We start from the raw sequence: 18,284 nt of genomic DNA, 5'->3' as shown, positions 1-18,284 counted from the left end.
TAGAGGAATGCAAGAGATTTCTGTGCATTAATTTTGTATCCTGCAACTTTACCAAATTCATTGATTAGCTCTAGTAGTTTTCTGGTGGCATCTTTAGGATCATCTATGTATAGTATCGTGTCATATGCAAACAGTGACAGGTTTACTTCTTCTTTTCCAATTTGTATTCCTTTTATTTCTTTTTCTTCTCTGATTGCCATGGCTAGGACTTCCAAAACTATATTGAATAATAGTGGCGAGAGTGGACATCCTTGTCTTGATCTTAGAGGAAATGCTTTCAGTTTTTCACCATTGAGAATGATGTTTGCTGAGGGTTTGTTGTATATGGCCTTTATTATGTTGAGGTAGGTTCCCTTGATGCCCACTTTCTGGAGAGTTTTTATCATAAATGGGTGTTGAATTTTGTCAAAAGCTTTTTCTGCATCTGTTGAGATGATCATATGGTTTTTATTCTTCAATTTGTTAATATGGTTTATCACATTGATTTCTTTGTGTATATTGAAGAATCCTTGAATCCCTAGGATAAATCCCACTTGATCATGGTGTATGATCCTTTAAATGTGTTGTTGGATTCTGTTTGCTAGTATTTGGTTGAGGATTTTTGCGTCTATATTCATCAGTGTTATTGGTCTGTAATTTTCTTTTTTTTGTGGTATCTTTGTCTGCTTTTGGTATCAGGGTGATGGTGGCCTTGTAGAATGAGTTTGGGAGTGTTCCTTCCTCTGAAGCTTTTTGGAAGAGCTTGAGAAGAATGTGTGTTAGCTCTTCTCTGAACGTTTGGTAGAATTTACCTGTGAAGCCATCTGGTCCTGGACTTTTGTTTGTTGGGAGATTTTTAATCACAGTTTCAATTTAATTACTTGTGATTGGTCTGTTCATATGTTCTATTTCTTCCTGGTTCAGTCTTGGAAAGTTATACCTTTCTAAGAATTTGTCCATTTCTTCCAGGTTGTCCATTTTATTGGCAGAGTGTTGCTTGTAGTAGTCTCTTAGGATGCTTTGTATTTCTGCGGTGTCTGTTGTAACTTCTCCTTTTTCATTTCTAATTTTATTGACTTGAGTCTTCTCCCTCTTTTTCGTGATGAGTCTGGCAAAAGGTTTTTCAATTTTGCTTATCTCCTCAAAGAATCAGCTTTTAGTTTTATTGATCTTTGCTATTGTTTTCTTTGTTTCTATTTCATTTATTTCTCCTCTGATCTTTATGATTTCTTACCTTCTACTAACTTTGGGTTTTGTTTGTTCTTCTTCCTCTAATTCCTTTAGGTGTAAGGTTAGATTGTTTATTTGAGATTTTTCTTGTTTCTTGAGGTAGGCTTGTATTGCTATAAACTTCCCTGTTAGAACTGCTTTTGCTGCATCCCATAGGTTTTGGATCATCGTGGTCATTTCTTGATTTCTTCAGTGATCTCTTGGTTAGTTAGTAACATATTGTTTAGCCTCCATGTGTTTGTTTTTTACATTTTTTCCCCTGTAATTGATTTCTAATCTCATAGCATTGTGGTCAGAAAAGATGCTTGATGTGATTTCAATTTTCTTAAATTTACCTAGGCTTGATTTATGGCCCAGGGTGTGATCTATCCTAGAGGATGTTCCATGTGCACTTGAGAAGAAAGTGTAATCTGCTGTTTTTGGAATGTCCTATAAATATCAATTAAATCTCTCTGGTCTACTGTGTCATTTAAAGCTTGTGTTTCCTTACTAATTTTCTGTCTAGATGATCTGTCCATTGGTGTAAATGAGGTGTTAAAGTCCCCCACTATTATTGTGTTACTGTTGATTTCCTCTTTTATAGCTGTTGGCATTTGCCTTATGTATTGAGGTGCTCCTATGTTGGGTACGTATATATTTATAATTGTTACATATTATAGGATTGATCCCTTGATCTTTATGTAGTGTCCTCCCTTGTCTTTTATTTTTTTTAATTTATTTATTTTATTTTTGGCTGCATTGGGTCTTCATTGCAGTGCGCGGGCTTTCTCTAGTTGTGGCAAGCAGGGGCTACTCTTTGTTGCGGTGCACAGGCTTCTCATTGCACTGGCTTCTCTTGTTGCGGAGCATAGACTCTGGGTATGCGGGCTTCAGCAGTTGTGGCTCACGGGCTGTAGAGTGCAGGCTCAGTAGTTGTGGCGCACGGGCTTTGTTGCTCCGTGGCTTGTGGGATCTTCCCGGACCAGGGCTCGAACCTGTGTCCCCTGCATTGGCAGGCAGATTCTTAACCACTGCACCACCAAGGAAACCACTTCCTTGTCTCTTGTAACATTCTTTATTTTAAAGTCTATTTTATTTGATATGAGTATTGCTACTCCAGCTTTCCTTTGATTTCCATTTGCATGGAATATCTTTCATCATCCCCTCACTTTCAGTCTGTATGTGTGCCTAGGCCTGAAGTGGGTCTTGTGTAGACAGCATATATATGGGTCTTGTTTTTGTATCCATTCAACAAGCCTGTATGTTTTGTTGGAGTATTTACTCCATTCACATTTAAGGTAATTATCGATACGTATGTTCCTATTACTATTTTCTTAATTGTTTTGGGTTTGCTTTTTGTAGGTCCTTTTCTTCTCTTGTGTTTCCCACTTAGAGAAGTTCCTTTAGCATTTGTTGTAGAGCTGGTTTGGTGGTGCTGAATTCTCTTAGCTTTTGCTTGTCTGTAAAGCTTTGATTTCTCTGTCAAATCTGAATGACATCCTTGCCTGGTAGAGTAATCTTGGTTGTAGGTTCTTCCCTTTCATCACTTTAAATATATCGTGCCACTCCCTTCTGGCTTGTAGAGTTTCTGCTGAGAAATCAGCTGTTAACATTATGGGAGTTCCCTTGTATGTTATTTGTCCTTTTTCCCTTGTTACTTTTAATATTTTTTCTTTGTCTTTAATTTTTGTCAGTTTGATTACTGTGTGTCTCATTTTGTTTCTGTTTGGGTTTGTCCTGCCTGGGACTCTCTGTGCTTCCTGGACTTGGGTGGCTGTTTCCTTTCCTGTGTTAAGGAAGTTTTCAACTATAATCTCTTCAAATATTTTTTCTGTCTCTTCTCCATCTGCGACCCCTATAATGTGAATGTTGGTGTGTTTAATGTTGTCCCAGAGGTCTCCTAGGCTGTCTTCATTTCTTTTCATTCTTTTTTCTTTATTCTGTTCCGCAGCAGTGAATTCCACCAATCTGTCTTCTGGCTCACTTATCCGTTCTTCTGCCTCAGTTATTCTGCTACTGATTCCTTCTAGTGTATTTTTCATTTCAGTTATCGTACTATTCATCTCTGTTTGTTTGTTCTTTAATTCTTCTAGGTGTTTGTTCTTTAATTCTTCTATGTCTTTGTTAAACATTTCTTGCATCTTCTCGAGTTTTGCCTCCATCCTTTTTCCAAGGTCCCGGATCATCTTCACTATCATTATTTTGAATTCTTTTTCTGGAAGGTAGACTTCATTTAGTTGTTTTTCTGGGGTTTTATCTTATTCCTTCATCTGGTACATAGTCCTCTGCCTTTTCATTTTGCCTATCTTTCTGTGAATGTGGTTTTCCTTCCACAGGCTGCAGGATTGTAGTTCTTCTTGCTTTTGCTGTCTGCCCTCTGGTGGGTGAGGCTATCAAAGAGGCTTGTGCAAGCTTCCTGATGGGAGGGACTGGTGGTGGGTATAGCTAGGTGTTGCTCTGGTTGGCAGAGCTCAGTAAAACTTTAATCCGCTTGACTGCTGATGGGTGGGGCTGAGTTCCCTCCCTGTTGGTTGTTTGGCCTGAGGTGACCCAGCACTGGCTCTTTGGTGGGGCTAATGGTGGACTCTGGGAGGGCTCATACCAAGGAATACTTCCCAGAACTTCTGCTGCCAGTGTCCTTGTCCCCATGGTGAGCCACAGCCACCCCCCACCTCTGCAGGAGACCCTCCAACACTAGCAGGTAGGTCTGGTTCAGTCTCCTATGGGGTCACTCCTCCTTCCCCCTGGGTCCTGATGTGCACTTTTGTGTGCCCTCCAAGAGCGGAGTCTCTGTTTCACCCAGTCCTGTCGAAGTCCTGCAGTCAGATCCCACTGGCCTTCAAAGTCTGATTCTCTAGGAATTCCCCCTCTGTTGCCGGACCCCCATGTTGGGAAGCCTGATGTGGGGCTCAGAACCTTCACTCCAGTGGGTGGACTTCTGTGCTATAAGCGTTCTCCAGTTTGTGAGTCACTCACCCAGCGGTTATGGGATTTGATTTTATTGTGATTGCGCCCCTGCTACCATCTCATTATGGCTTCTTCTTTGTCTTTGGATGTGGGGTGTCTTTTTTGGTGACTTCCAGTGTCTTCCTGTCAATGATTGTTCAGCAGTTAGTTGTGATTCTGGTGCTCTTGCAAGAGGGAGTGAGTGCACCTATTTCTAGTCCGCCATCTTGAACCCGTCTCCCCCTTAGTAATTTTGAAATGGGCCATACTCCTTTTTCTTTTTTGGCTGTGCTGCATGGCTTGCAGGATCTTAGTTCCCCAACCAGGGATTGAACCCAGGCCCTCGGCAGTGAAAGCGCGGAGTCCCAACCACTGGACCGCCAGGGAATTACCTATATTCTTAATTACAGTTACAAATTATGGGGTTGTGAATTCTTACAGAGTTGGAGATATTAAGGTCTTTTTGATAAGTGAAAACGGATATCCAGTTGCCCTGACCAACACTGAAGCCACACAATGAGAAAAAAGAAACTGTGTTTCCAAAGATGTGCTATTACTTTCCCCAACAGGCAAGGTCCATACGTTTTCTATGTAAGTAAAGTTGTAGTCAAACTGATTTCATTACCTGACAATGCCTTTAGGTTTTAAGTTCTTAGAGATATGGGCCTGTGTTGGTGAAATTTAAAGCTCAGTAAATGAGAAATGTGCAGCTGACCCGTGACCTGTGTCCTGTGGTCAGACCACATTGTGCCAATGAGATGACCCCTCCTTCGGCAGTCTGCACCCTGAGAGCAAGAGAGATAACACACGGGGTGAGCTGGGGGGCTCCTACAGCTGTCTGATATTAGATGGATCTCTGCCAACTTTCAAGATCAAAACTAAAATACTTGGGGATATGGATGTGGTCACACCTTTCTTTACGTATTTGGCATCAAAACAGTATGAATAAATTACATCAATTTTTAACATTGGGAATCATGTTTAAATTTGAGGTTTTAATTTGAGGTTACTATTTAAGGATATTCTTGGAGAAAATTGGACACCTCCACTAAGTGTTTATCATTTATCTTTCTAATCACTACTTCAACATTGATTACAATTCCACCCCTAAAGTAGGATGATTTTTTATGTATTTCCAAAATGGGTTCCCAGTGAGCCATGGCTGGCATCATTTCCTTGCTTCAGGGTTCAGGTTAGAACTTTCCTGGTGGCGCAGTGGTTAAGAATCCACCTTAACCAGGAGACACGGGTTTGATCCCTGGTCTGGAAAGATCCCATGTGCCACGGAGCCACTAAAGCCATGCGCTGCAACTACTGAGCCTATGCTCTAGAGCCCATGAGCCACAACTACTGAGCCCACATGCCACAACTACTGAAGCCCGTGCGCCTAGAGCCCGTGCTCCGCAATAAGAGAAGCCACCGCAATGAGAAGCCCGCGCACCGCAACGAAGAGTAGCCCCCGCTCACCGCAACTAGAGAAAGCCCGCGCACAGCAACGAAGACCCAACGCAGCCAAAAATAAATAAATAAATTTGTAAAATTAATTAGTTAATTAAATTTTAAAAAGATTCAGGATAATGCCAACTGTGATGGTAGCTCTTGTGACTCTTGGGTAACCTTTGCTCTGGGTCAGGCACTGTTTCAAGCACTTCACAGATTAACTCCTTACATTTATTAACTCAAAGAGTAGGAGGTGGAAATTAAAAAGTAACTCCTCTGGGTTTTCATAGGGAGTTATAGGCCCTATGGGAATAGGTGTTATCAACTGCTTTTATGTTCATTTCCAAAAGGATAATTTTGGTTTTGTTAGGATTTCTCTTCTTCTTGGGATTGAATTCTTTCAAAACTTGTGTGTCCCCTTATTTTAAGATAGTCTTTCTCATAAACAAGGTATTGCGTTTGAATCTTTGCAGACAAAATGTATGACACCAGGAGCAGGCCCCATGTTCCTTGTCAGGCATGAAGTCTTTTGTACTTTGAAGAGCTGTTAGGTTTTAAACTGTGGGGTATATGCAGTACTTCTCAGCTGCCCGTCCAGGTTCCATGACTGTGAGGCTTTGACAATGAAGTTACTCTACTTGATGATTTTCTGTCCTCCCCAAATTATAGAGAGAATGACCAACTAACACATAATCAAAACTGGGTTAGCCATACAGAAAATGCCTTTGATATATCCAAAAAGATGACTCATGTGTCTACCTAATTAACAAAAAATCTATGGCAAATCTTTTAGGCACTGAGTCCAATGGGGTTAAAAGACCAAAAGAAAAAAAAAAAAATGAAGACCATAGTTTTCCCTTTCATCCCTTGTCTGGGGACGTTTCTAGGTCCTGATGGTCACTGCCTGTTTAGATTAGAAACAGTCTCCAGGTGGCTGACCCAGGTGCCCCCATTGGTCATGAGTGATGAGACTGCCCTCTCCATAAGGGCTGACCTGGTTCCACCCAGCACCACTGGGAGAGGTGACCAGCATGAGTGACCAGGGGAGGAAGTTACCACCCAAACCAGGCCCCTGCTATCCATTGCTGATCCATGATATCTGTGTTCCATGTGTGATATCTCTCTGTGAAAACATATCTCCATAATTCAGAATTGAAGACATGTTCTTAGTGCTACATTTCAGCCTTCACCAACCCTATGGTTCCTATCTGAAAAGCCAATCCCAAACACAAAATTAGTTTCCCACGCCAGAGAACACCATGATAGTCAAGGTTTGGAAACAAAGGGGAAAGTATTTTTTCCCCTGGTTATTTTTTCAAAAATCTCCCCCATCCCCCATGTTTTAATGGGTCAAGTTGTGCAGCAATGGCTTTAAAACAGAATAAGTAAAGCCAGATTTTTGAAAATGGAGCACACTGTGTGTTTGTCGCTGGAAGAAAAAGTGTCAGTGCCCTTCTAAATGTAGACTGTAGTCACAACTCTTAGAATTGCAAGGAACACGAGCCCACTTGTGCTGGTTCAAGGAAGCTGGCAGGTGGTCCATGTCAAGGTTCAGGGCAGCTCCTGGGCAGTGTTCTCGGGGGGTTCTGAGGGCGGGGGTGTCGAGGACACAGTCCTGCTCTTGCCTTCGGGTGCATCTGCCACATGTTCCCTTTCTTCCAGAGGTTTCTTCACTGACCCCTCTAAGTACCATGTTTGCACGACCCTAGTAGGCCCAGATCCCCAAGACCTGAGGATGCTGCCAGCCTGTCCTGCATCACTGCCCGCCTAGTGGCTCCCTTGGCTGTGGCCTGAGTGAGGAAGGGATGCTGTGGAAACACAGCCGCTGCCCCTGGGAGGTGGGTGGGGCAGCTTCCCTCGGAAGAACTGCCCTCGGGCAACAAGGCCCCTGGTGCCTCAGTGTTTCCTTTCCTTTCCTTTCCTCTCTGTCCCCAGAAAGAGCTGTCAGAAGAGGTCGGCCAGAACGACAGTCTTGCTCAGCTTTCTGTTCAAGTCCACAACGCCTCGTGCACCGTGAGGATTGCAGCCATCACCAAAGGGGGAGTCGGGCCCTTCAGTGACCCAGTGAAAATATTTGTCCCTGCACACGGTGAGAGCTGGTGCCCGACTGGCTGACGGAACATCCATCCGGGCAACACACAGGTGGCCAGAGAGTAGCCTGTGGCATGGACGGCTTGTTTAAGAATGAAACATAAAGACCAAAAGGAAATTTCGCAGTGATGAGGATAGTTGATAGTTGATCACAGAGCTGTCGATACCCTTGCGTCTTCCCACTACTATTACTATGCAGTGTAATAACTTCCTAGGAAGATTCATCCCTTTCAGAACCCAGAATTTGACTGGACTTAATGAATTTAGGTTTTTTGGTTTTGCCTTTAACATTTATTAGAGTATAATTGATTTACAATGTTGTGTTAGCTTCAGGTGTACAGGAAGGTCAGTCAGTTATACATGTACATATATCCACTCTTTTTTAGATTCTTTTCCCACATAGGTCATTACAGAGTATTGAGTAGAGTTCCCTGCGCTATATGGTAGGTCCTTATTAGTTAGCTGTTTTATATATAGTATTGAATTTAGTTTAAATGCATCCAAACTACATGACTGAATTTTGGATAGGCAGTGTGGCTAATCCTCAGCTCTCTATAATTGGCACTGTTTGTTTGCTTTAAGCGGTGCAGGTTGCTCTGTTATTAGTCATTCAAACCTTAGGTAACATGCTTTGTGATTGACTGATACAGAACAAGAAGCATTTCCTACAGAAGCCATCTTTACACAGCGCTGGGCTCGCTCAGCTAAATGCCCACCCCTGCGTGCTGGCTTCTGCTTGTTGTTGGAGTGGCCTTAAGCAGGGTGACGCCGTGGTGCCCCAAGTGGCCCAAATGCTGTGTTTGCTTCTGTAGACCAGGGCAGCCGCTTTTGTTCTGACTCTGACCTGCCCTAGGCTGTTTGGTAATGAACTGCTACCATAAACTCTACGCAGCCATCTATATGGGTATGATTTGTGCATTTACAAGTTCTTGTCAAATATATAGCCTTTGCAGCCGTAGCAGACAGGACTTGGGAACAGACTGTTGAGTCCCCCTATGTCTGTCCCAGTGACCCTCAAATATGTTCTCCCTTTTAGTGCCAAATTGGACCCATATTACAGCTCCTATAGCCCATAAGCCCAGTCCCAATGGAACATTAGTAATTGGTGTTGGGGACACAAGGCACACCTACCTGGCAGAAATTCAGGGACAATGAGATTCTGATTCTAGAGGCACAGGTTAAAAATCAGAGCTTAGGGCTTCCCTGGTGGCGCAGTGGTTGAGAGTCCGCCTGCCGATGCAGGGGACACGGGTTCGTGCCCTGGTCTGGGAAGATCCCACATGCCACGGAGCGGCTGGGCCCGTGAGCCATGGCCGCTGAGCCTGCGCGTCCAGAGCCTGTGCTCCGCAACGGGAGATGCCACAGCAGTGAGAGGCCCGCGTACCGCAAAAAAACAAACAAACAAAAAATCAGAGTTTAACACAGACATAGAAAACAAACTTATGGTTACCAAAGGGGAGGGGGTGGGGCAGGGATAAATTAGGAGTTTGGGATGAACAACTACAAACTAGTACGTATAAAATGGATAAACAATAGGTCCTACTGTGTAGCACAGGGAACTATATTCAATATATTGTAACAAACCATAATGGAAAAGAATATGAAAAAGAATATAATTATGTATATATATACACACACACATACACACACATATAACTGAATCACTTTGCTGTACACCAGAAACTAACACAACATTGTAAATCAACTATACTTCTTTTTTTTTTTTTCCCCGCACCTTGTGGCACGTGGGATCTAGGATCTTAGTTCCCCGACCAGGGATCGAACCCACGGCCTCTGCAGTGGAAGCACAGAGTCTTAACCACTGGACTGCCAGGGAAGTCCTATTCTTCAATTTTTTTAAAAAAAGAGTTTAAGATGACAGAGCTTTCATCTTCATTCATAATAAACTGTCAAAACTGTGAAAAGCTTTACTGTTCTGGCAGTCCTGGTTTTGCATGGTTCCTGTCTGCATACATTTCAGTTACCACAGTTTAGTTACATCATACCTGTTCCGCAACAATATTTCAAATTTAAGGTGCCAGCATATATTAACTCTGAGTAATTGTATAAACTTCACCGCCAGCTCTTCAGTGCACAAATCACTCCATAAATAACAGGGGCATCTTGGTTGTGACCAGTTGGGTCACTTCTTTCAAAGTCTGTAGTTGATCATCATGCTTTCCTTATTCAGTTCACATGCATCTAACAGGCATAGAGCTGTGTTACTTCCTTGTCTCGCAGGGGCAAACCCACATGACATTTCACAAAAGCAGATAATTGAGAGACGGAGCTGGTGAACAAAGATGAAAATGTAGAGAAGAAAGAAAAAGTGATAGTGTTGGAAGTGGAATTTGAATTGAATGTGGGTGGAATTACGAAAGAAATAGTTGACTGTGGGCATGTTGATGCTGCTGCCATTTGGTCCATGAGATGTGCAGCCAGGGAACTCAGTGAAGGTGGACTTACCCACATGAGTGAACTGGTTGTGCTGAAAAGGAAAAAGATGTCCCAGAGGAAGTTACACTGGCCACAGTCTTCACATGTGTGTCAGGGGCCCCGAAGCTGATGTACTGAATTGAGAATATGCAGATTATGGCCCACTGAATGAGGAGCACACACCACCCACATGGGGTGGGCAGATAGTTCCCTCAGCATCTGAGCTCCCACTTTGGGGAAGTGAAAACTCTGGGGTCATTTTGATTGTGCAGTTTCAATACACCCACACAAAGGAAGCAGAGTCACAAGATCTATTACAGATCCCAGATGTGGGTGTGCGGTGAGGAGGTGGGAGAGCCAGGGCAAGGGTGGTCCTTCATCCCACGTCAGAGCAGGCGGTAGAGAGAGGGTAGAACACGCCTGTACTTAACTTTTCAGGGGCTCAACTCTAAATGGTTATTTTAAAAGGTGCCCCCGGAAAAGCAAAGCAGGAACTTGCAGCAGGACTCCTAAGCTCAGATCCTTATCAAAATGCCCAGACTCTAAATTGTCATACTGGGTTGTAAGCAGGGTTGTCATACCATACAGTGCCTCAGCAGGGACTTCCCTGGCGGTCCAGTGGTTAAGAATCCGCCTTCCAATGCAGGGGATGCGGGTTCGATCCCTGGTTGGGGAACTAAGATCCCACATGCCGAGGGGAAAGTGAGCCTGTGCGCCACAGCTAGAGGGCCCGCACACTGCAACTGTTGAGGCCGTGCACTCTGGACCGTGCATGCCACAACTAGAGAGAAGCCTGCACGCCACAACAAAGAGCCCGTGCGCCACAACAAAAGATCCCACGTGCCGCAACTAAGACCTGACACAGCCAAATAAGTAAATTGATAAATAAATAAATATTTTTTAAAATAAAATAAAAGAAAATGCCTCAGCAGCAACTCAAAATCTCTGCCTTCTCATCACATTAAAGGAACTCACAGAGGTATTTTACAACACTAAAAGTGCAAAGGATAAAACATTGGAAGCTGATCCAAACTTGGAAAGGAGTATGACATTTGTCAGGGCATGGAAAATACATTCTCTCTATATCCTAAGCTATATGGCTAGAAGCTGGCAAGCAGTGTTCAAACTACTCTTGATACTTTTTTTTACAAAGAAATAAAGCATTTTTATGCTCAGTATTTCTAGAGTTTTAAATTAGAGCGTACCAGTTAAATATTAGTTTTACTATTTTTTCAATTGCTTATACATTTATAACTGACATGAAGAGAGTTCCCCAATATTGTAAATCAACTATCCCGAATCCCAAAGAGATGTTTTGAATTGATTCTATTGGTATTTTACCAGGTTGGGTAGATTTTGCCCCCTCTTCAACCCCAGCACCTGGCAACAAAGATCCTGTGCTCATCATCCTTGGCTGCTTTTGTGGATTTGTTTTGATTGGGTTGACTTTATATATATCTCTGGCCATCAGGAAAAGATTCCAGGAGACAAAGTTTGGGTAAGTTTCTCAGTTTAAAATGTTTTGCTCAGTGGTATCGATGAAGTTGCTATGCCAAGCGTTAATGCCTCTTCTGCTGGCCCAGCTCCGGTACCCAGCTGGGTCCCTGTATTATGCACACCCTGGGGGAAGGCAGCTTCTTAGGCCAGTGCCACAAAGGCAGGCAATAGTGAAAGCTTTTTACTTCTTCCAAAGTCCCTTCTTGCTTTCCTCCTTTCTTCTTTTCCTTTAAGAGGAAACTTAAGATTTTTTAGGACATTAAATGTTGTGAAAATACTTTGATTCTGGTTTTAAAATACATTAAAGTCAAAGTGCTAGAATGACAACCCATCCACAATAGCACGAGAACTATAATGTTCCTAAGAAGAAACCCAATATATGTACAAGAGCTTTGTGGAAAAACTTATTAAACTTTACTGACAATCCAGAAGACAACTCAAATAAATGGAAAGATGTGTACCATGTTCATAGATGGGAAGGCTCAGTTTTGTCAAGAGATCATTTTTCCCCAAGTTAACCATAAATTCAATATAACCACCATCTAAATTGCTGCAGGATTGTTGATAAAAGCTGATTTGAAAATTTACCTGAGGGACTTCCCTGGCAGTCCAGTGGTTGAGACTTTGCCTTCCAATGCAGGGGGTGTGGGTTTAATGCAGAGGGTGCAGGTTCGATCCCTGGTCAGGGAGCTAGGATCCCATATGCCTCGTGGCCAAAAAGCCAAAACATAAAACAGAAGCAATGTTGTAACAAATTCAATAAAGACTTTAAAAAAGGTCCACCTCAAAAAAATCTTAAAAAAAAAAAAAAGAAAAAATTTACCTTGAAGAGTAAATGAGCAGAGACAGCCAAGACAGTTTTGAAAAACACAAAAGTTTGGGTGGAGAGGGCTAATCCTACTAGGTATAAAAACATGTTAAATGATTAGAACAGTGAGGTATTGGTGAGAACTCAGTGTATGGACATCACAGGGCGCCCATATGTGTGTGGGAATAGAATATACAATGAAGAGTGCATTTCAAATCTGTGCAGAAAGGAAGGAATGTTCAAAAAACAGAAGCTGTTCTAGGGTTTGGATGGAGAGAGATGAACAAGACAAGCATGGGGCTGCCCACATGTAGCTTATAGTCTAGCAGTTAAGAAATGCAGAAGAAAATGTTCCATGTGAAAACATTCTTATCAGCTAGTCCTCCACTAACTCATGGTTCCACAGAACCCAAAAGCTTACCACCAAAATAGATCTTAGATATTATCTGATTCAACCCTAGCTGTAATAATTTGGAGAAGTTTAATGTTGAATGTTTTAAACTTACCAAAAAGTGGGGCTGCAAAGTACAGCAGATATATTAATAAGATTCCAGTACTGTTTCAAATATTTAGAAATAAAATTATCTCCAAGAACCATTAAGCTGAGCAGAAGCTGAAAACAAGTGAAAAGTTGATCACAGGTTAGTTTCTACATTATTTTATACTGAAGTCAGTTTCCTTGGGTCTTCACTGCAACACCCTATTCATTTGTTCATTTTGTACAAACCTTCCATTTGTTCATTTTTTAATGAAAATACCTTTATTTTCTACTTATAAAAGTAACATTCTTACAGTTTTTTTAAAAATCAAATTATATAGAATAGTTGAAAGTAGAAAGTGAAACCCACCTGTAACTCCAGGGTTTCTACCTGGTCTCAGTTGCTATTTTGGCATAAATCCTTCCAAATTCTTTACTTTGCATACAAATATATTATTTTTTAAATGTGTTCTCTCTTTTAAAATAATCTATATATGCAAGATAACGTGAGGTTAAGTGTGTAATTTAGACTCATGAATTCATAGTACTTTCCACCAATTAGTCTAAAACAGTGACTAAATGGAGTTTTTAAAATAGGTTTTATTTTTCAGAGAAGTTTTAAATTTACAGAAAAATTGAGAAGGTAGTACAGAGACTTTCCGTATATATCACATCCAGGGTCCCCTGTTATTAACATTTTATGTTAGGACAGTATATTTGCTACAGTCAGTCAAATAATATCAATACATTATCATTAACAAAGTCCATACTTTATTCAGATTTCCTTTGTTTTTGCCTAATATCCCTTTTCTTTCCCAGAGTCCTATCCAAGACACCACATTACATTTTGTTGTCATGTCTCCTTAGGCTCCTCTTGGCCATGGCAGTTTCCCAGCCTTTCCTTGTTTTGTTGAACTTGATAGTTTCCGGGAGTACTGGTCAGGTATTTTGTAGGATGCCCTCTCTTGGAATTTGTGTGATGTTCTGCTCATGATTAGACTGGGGGTTACAGGTTATTGAGTGGAAGACTACAGAGGTGGAGTGCCATCTTCATCCCATTACATCAAGGATACACACTGTCAACATGACTTATCACTGTTGATGCTGATCCTGATCAGCTGGCTGAGGTGGTGTCTGCCTGATTTCTCTACCATAGTTATTTTTTCTCCCTTTTTATACTGGACTCTTAGGAAGCAAGTCAGTATATGCAGCTCACACTTACAGGGTAAGGAGTTAACGCTACCCCCGTCTTTTAAAGACAGAGTATCTATATAAAATATTTGGAATTCTTCTGCACAGGAGACTTCTCTCTTTCCCCCAATTTATTTATTTATACACATATACACACACATATGCGTGTGTGTGTGTGTGTGTGTATTATCAGTCTGGACTCATGGATATTCATTTTATACTTTGGGTTATAATCCAATACGACTTTATTGTGTTGCTCAAATTGTTACAGCTTTGGCCGTTGGGAGCTTATCAGTTGTTCTCAGCTCTTGATGGTTCCTAGACAGGGTTGTTTGATATTGCCAGGTAAGCCTAAAATGGATCTAAGGAAAGAAGCCTATTTCTCCCAGTGAGAAAGGTTTTTGTACTAGAAGAGCCCTTTGAACAGGCAGCAGCTTAGTAGCATCTTGTGGAACCAGCCCCAACCTGGGTAGCCTTCTGCTTCTTGTGTGAGATGTCTGTTCTCATTCACCCAGGAGCGCCTTCACAGAGGAGGATTCAGAATTGGTTGTCAGTTACATAGCAAAGAAGTCCTTCTGTCGGAGAGCCATTGAACTCACCTGTAAGTTGACTCTCATTTCTCTGTTTTGGCAAAAGTTACAATAGTTGAAAGCAAAGAAAACCACAAATTAATTGATAGATTTCTAACAAAAGCCAAAGGAGTTGAAGAATATCTATCTTTAATATGCAACATGTCTCTGGAAACCAACAAGTAGAGAGTCAGACATGGCCCTGGGCTTCCCTACTGGCCGGTTTCCTGGAAATCTGGAGCTGGACCCACGGTGAAGTGACCAGGACTCCTGATGCCATGAACCATGGAGGGAAGAAGGAACTCTCAGGGCGAGAGGAGAAGATGTGGGCAGAGGGATTTAAAGGAAACAGCAAAGCAACTGTCATAATCTTGAGCTCATTTCCTGTTTTTTCCTGGCAATCAAGTCAGGGAACAATTGGCTAGCATACTTTGTGACAGTTATGGTTTGAGCTTTGCTGAATCAGAGTGGGAACTCTTTTAGTTTCAAAGAATGGGAATAGACAGCTGTGTTCTTGAATAATTTCAGAAACAGTGTTGGAAGTGTGTGAATATTATCAAATTCAAGCTTCTGGATGTTTGCCAAACAACAAAACAACAACAAATAAATATAAGGATGATGGAAGGCAGGTTACTATGAAACAAAAACTCATTTGATGTAGGATGTTATTACTTCTCAAATCTACAAGTTTTGCCTTTTAGATGTCTATTCTTGCATTTAAAAAAATCTGTCATTTAGACCAATTTCTTTCCTTGATTGAAGCACTATTTGGGTAAAATTTTTTCACTAAGAGCTAATGTGTCCTTTCTAATTACCACATTTTTTTTTCTTGCAAAGTCTTGCTCATTCCCTAACTATGGCACAAACTGAATCATTTGCCAAATGGCTATTGAATTGGTCGCGCTTTCCTGGTTAATGCCTTTTATTTATTTATTTATTTAATTTTTTTTGCGGTACGCGGGCCTCTCACTGTTGTGGCCTCTCCCGTTGCGGAGCACAGGCTCCGGATGCGCAGGCTCAGCGACCATGGCTCACGGGCCCAGCTGCTCCGCGGCATGTGGGATCCTCCCAGACCGGGGCACGAACCCACGTCCCCTGCATCGGCAGGCGGACTCTCAACAACTGCGCCACCAGGGAAGCCCCAACACCTTTTATTGATAACACTGATTGTCTGTGCTGCATATCTACGCCTCATAGAAAATCTGAATCTTCAGTCCCCCACCAAGTATTCAATTTAGCACTTTCTATGTCATTATAATGAGGTTCTATATACCATATGTAAAACAAACTGTACCTTGTTCTCTACATGTTTCCTGTGGATTCTGTGCCACCTTCCCTGGCATGGGAGGGCAGGGGAGGTGTCCTGATGACTTTTTTGTATCCCACAGTTAGGGGTATACTAGTAAATGCTCCACTAGAAAGAATATTGACTTGGGACTGCCCTGGTGGTCCAGTGGTTAAGACTCTGAGCTCCCAATGCAGGGGGCCTGGGTTTGATCCCCGGTCAGGGAACTAGATCCCACGTGACACAACAAAGATCCCTCACACGGCAACGAAGATCCCGTGTACTGCAACTAAGACCCGGTGTGGCCAAATAAATTTATAAATAAATATTTTAAAATTTAAAAAAAAAAGAAAAGAAAGAATATTGACTTACCTTCCTCACTCCTTTGAGTCAAGGGCAAAGCTCCCTTGCATGAATCTGATTGCCAGCTGCTGCTACCACCCAGTGGGAAGAGAAATATGGTTCTGATTTTTATAATCCTTCAGGATTAGTTTGCCCTGAAACATTCATTTTACTCAGTCTAATCATTAAGTAGGATTAAGTGTGATATTTTACTACTGGCATTTTGGGGGGAGAGCTATGGATATAAAATGAGAAAACTGTTTAACTTTTTTATAGGACTTTATACTTTATATACAATTTTAATTATATTCAGATGAAAGGAAGCATACTGACAGGTCATGTATGTTCTGTGACTCCTTTTATAGTACATAGCTTGGGAGTCAGTGAGGAACTGCAAAATAAACTAGAAGATGTCGTGATTGACAGGAGCCTTCTAATTCTTGGGAAAATTCTGGGTGAAGGTAAGCGTTTAATTCTTTTAAAATATGAGTAAGAAGGTAAGCAGTTCACAGCCATTTTAAAAAATATACATTTATTAAATAAAATACCATTTTTGTGACTTTAAGTTATAATACAAATAGTTCTATCTTATAACTTTTAAACTGAAAAAGTAAACAGTGATTTTTGAAACTCAGATTTGGCCTATGAAAAGGGCCTCTGCAGAGCCTAACAAACACAGTAGGCTCTTGAAAAATATTAATTTCCTTTCTTCATTAAAATGCACGCAATTCATTGGTCGGCTTCCTATATACTTTCAATTTATTCCTCTAGTTCTTAAGTTTACTATTCTTGTCACCTTCCTAATTAAATAGGAACAGAGGTGAAAATACATATTTGTCAAAATGGTCTTAGGATAAATGATAATGGGATTAAGAGTTTGTACTTGATACATGTCAGTAACAATTTCCATGTTGTCTTGTAAGTTTCTTGAATCAGTTATGATGCTTAATAAAATGATGAGCTGAGCTAAGTCTGAGCCAACTAAGCTTGTGACAGGCAGCAGGCTAGGGCATGGCCTGTGCCCTGGGTTTACCAGTGTGGGTGACCTGGCCAGCTCTGCCTGGCTGCTGTGTTGGGGTCACAACGGAGCCACATGAAAACAGCAGCTATGGTGCTATTGCATTTCTGTGGGCAAGAGAGATTTTGCACAAGGTCAATATAGATGTTGTTTTACTTCACAGGAGAGTTTGGGTCTGTCATGGAAGGAAATCTTAATCAGCAGGATGGGACCTCTCAGAAGGTGGCCGTGAAAACCATGAAGTGTGAGTTAACCCTGATGAAACCCATTCTTCTGGGGGTGGGCAGCTGCTTCAGTATCCAGTGCTTCATCAGGCCAGTGATGAATGATGGAGTTCATATGTCATGGTCTCGGTCACCAATGGGTCAGAAGGCCATCCAAAGCACTATTAAGGTCACAGATGGAAGGTTACTGTAAAGAGCTCTTCATACCTGCATCATATATTCTTTTTTTTTAATGTTTGGTTTTATTTATTTATGTATTCATTTATGTATTTATTTATTATTGAAGTACAGTTGGTTTACAATGTTTCAGATGTACAGCAAAGTGATTCAGAATATTATATATTCTTTACACTTGTCAGGGAGGGGGAGATTTCCCCCTCCACCCCTTTTAAGTTCTTGTGGCTGGCCTAATAAAATTGACACAAGACAGATTAACAGGAGAAAAAGAAATAAGTTTTAATCCATGTGCAGGAAATGTCATAGAAATAGGACCTACGAAGTGGCCAAAGAGGCAGCTTTTACACGTTTTAGACAAAGAAATAGTAAATTTGTGAGGAATTGACAGGACAAAGAAACGTGGGTTTTAGGTACTCAATAAGTGAAGAATCAAAGCAAAGCTCAAAGTTTGGGCTTGGGGTAGTCAATTTAAAGAACTAACAAGGGAGAGGGTGTGGAGAAAAGGGAACCCTCTTGCACTGTTGGTGGAAATGTAAATTGATACAGCCACTATGGAGAACAGTATGGAGGTTCCTTAAAAAACTGAAAATAGAA

At 41.5% G+C, this 18,284-nt stretch overlaps 1 protein-coding gene across 1 annotated transcript in view; it reads left to right on the top strand.

Annotated features, from left to right (window-relative positions):
• The window catches only part of MERTK (MER proto-oncogene, tyrosine kinase), a gene marked incomplete at both ends in the record, with an annotated part of 109,672 nt that overhangs the window by 68,858 nt on the left and 22,530 nt on the right, over positions 1-18,284 (top strand). Inside the window, 5 exons of the mRNA XM_079721324.1 lie at positions 7,510-7,663; positions 11,446-11,599; positions 14,591-14,676; positions 16,637-16,732; positions 17,453-17,533. Coding sequence (XP_079577450.1) covers positions 7,510-7,663; positions 11,446-11,599; positions 14,591-14,676; positions 16,637-16,732; positions 17,453-17,533 — 571 coding nt within the window. The remainder of the gene's footprint in view (positions 1-7,509; positions 7,664-11,445; positions 11,600-14,590; positions 14,677-16,636; positions 16,733-17,452; positions 17,534-18,284) is intronic.

Source organism: Hyperoodon ampullatus (genome assembly GCF_949752795.1).
Source record: "Hyperoodon ampullatus genome assembly, chromosome: 15".
NCBI lineage: Eukaryota > Metazoa > Chordata > Mammalia > Artiodactyla > Ziphiidae > Hyperoodon > Hyperoodon ampullatus.
The sequence above is the reverse complement of the archived record's forward strand: the minus strand, read 5'-3'. Positions and strand labels throughout refer to the sequence as shown.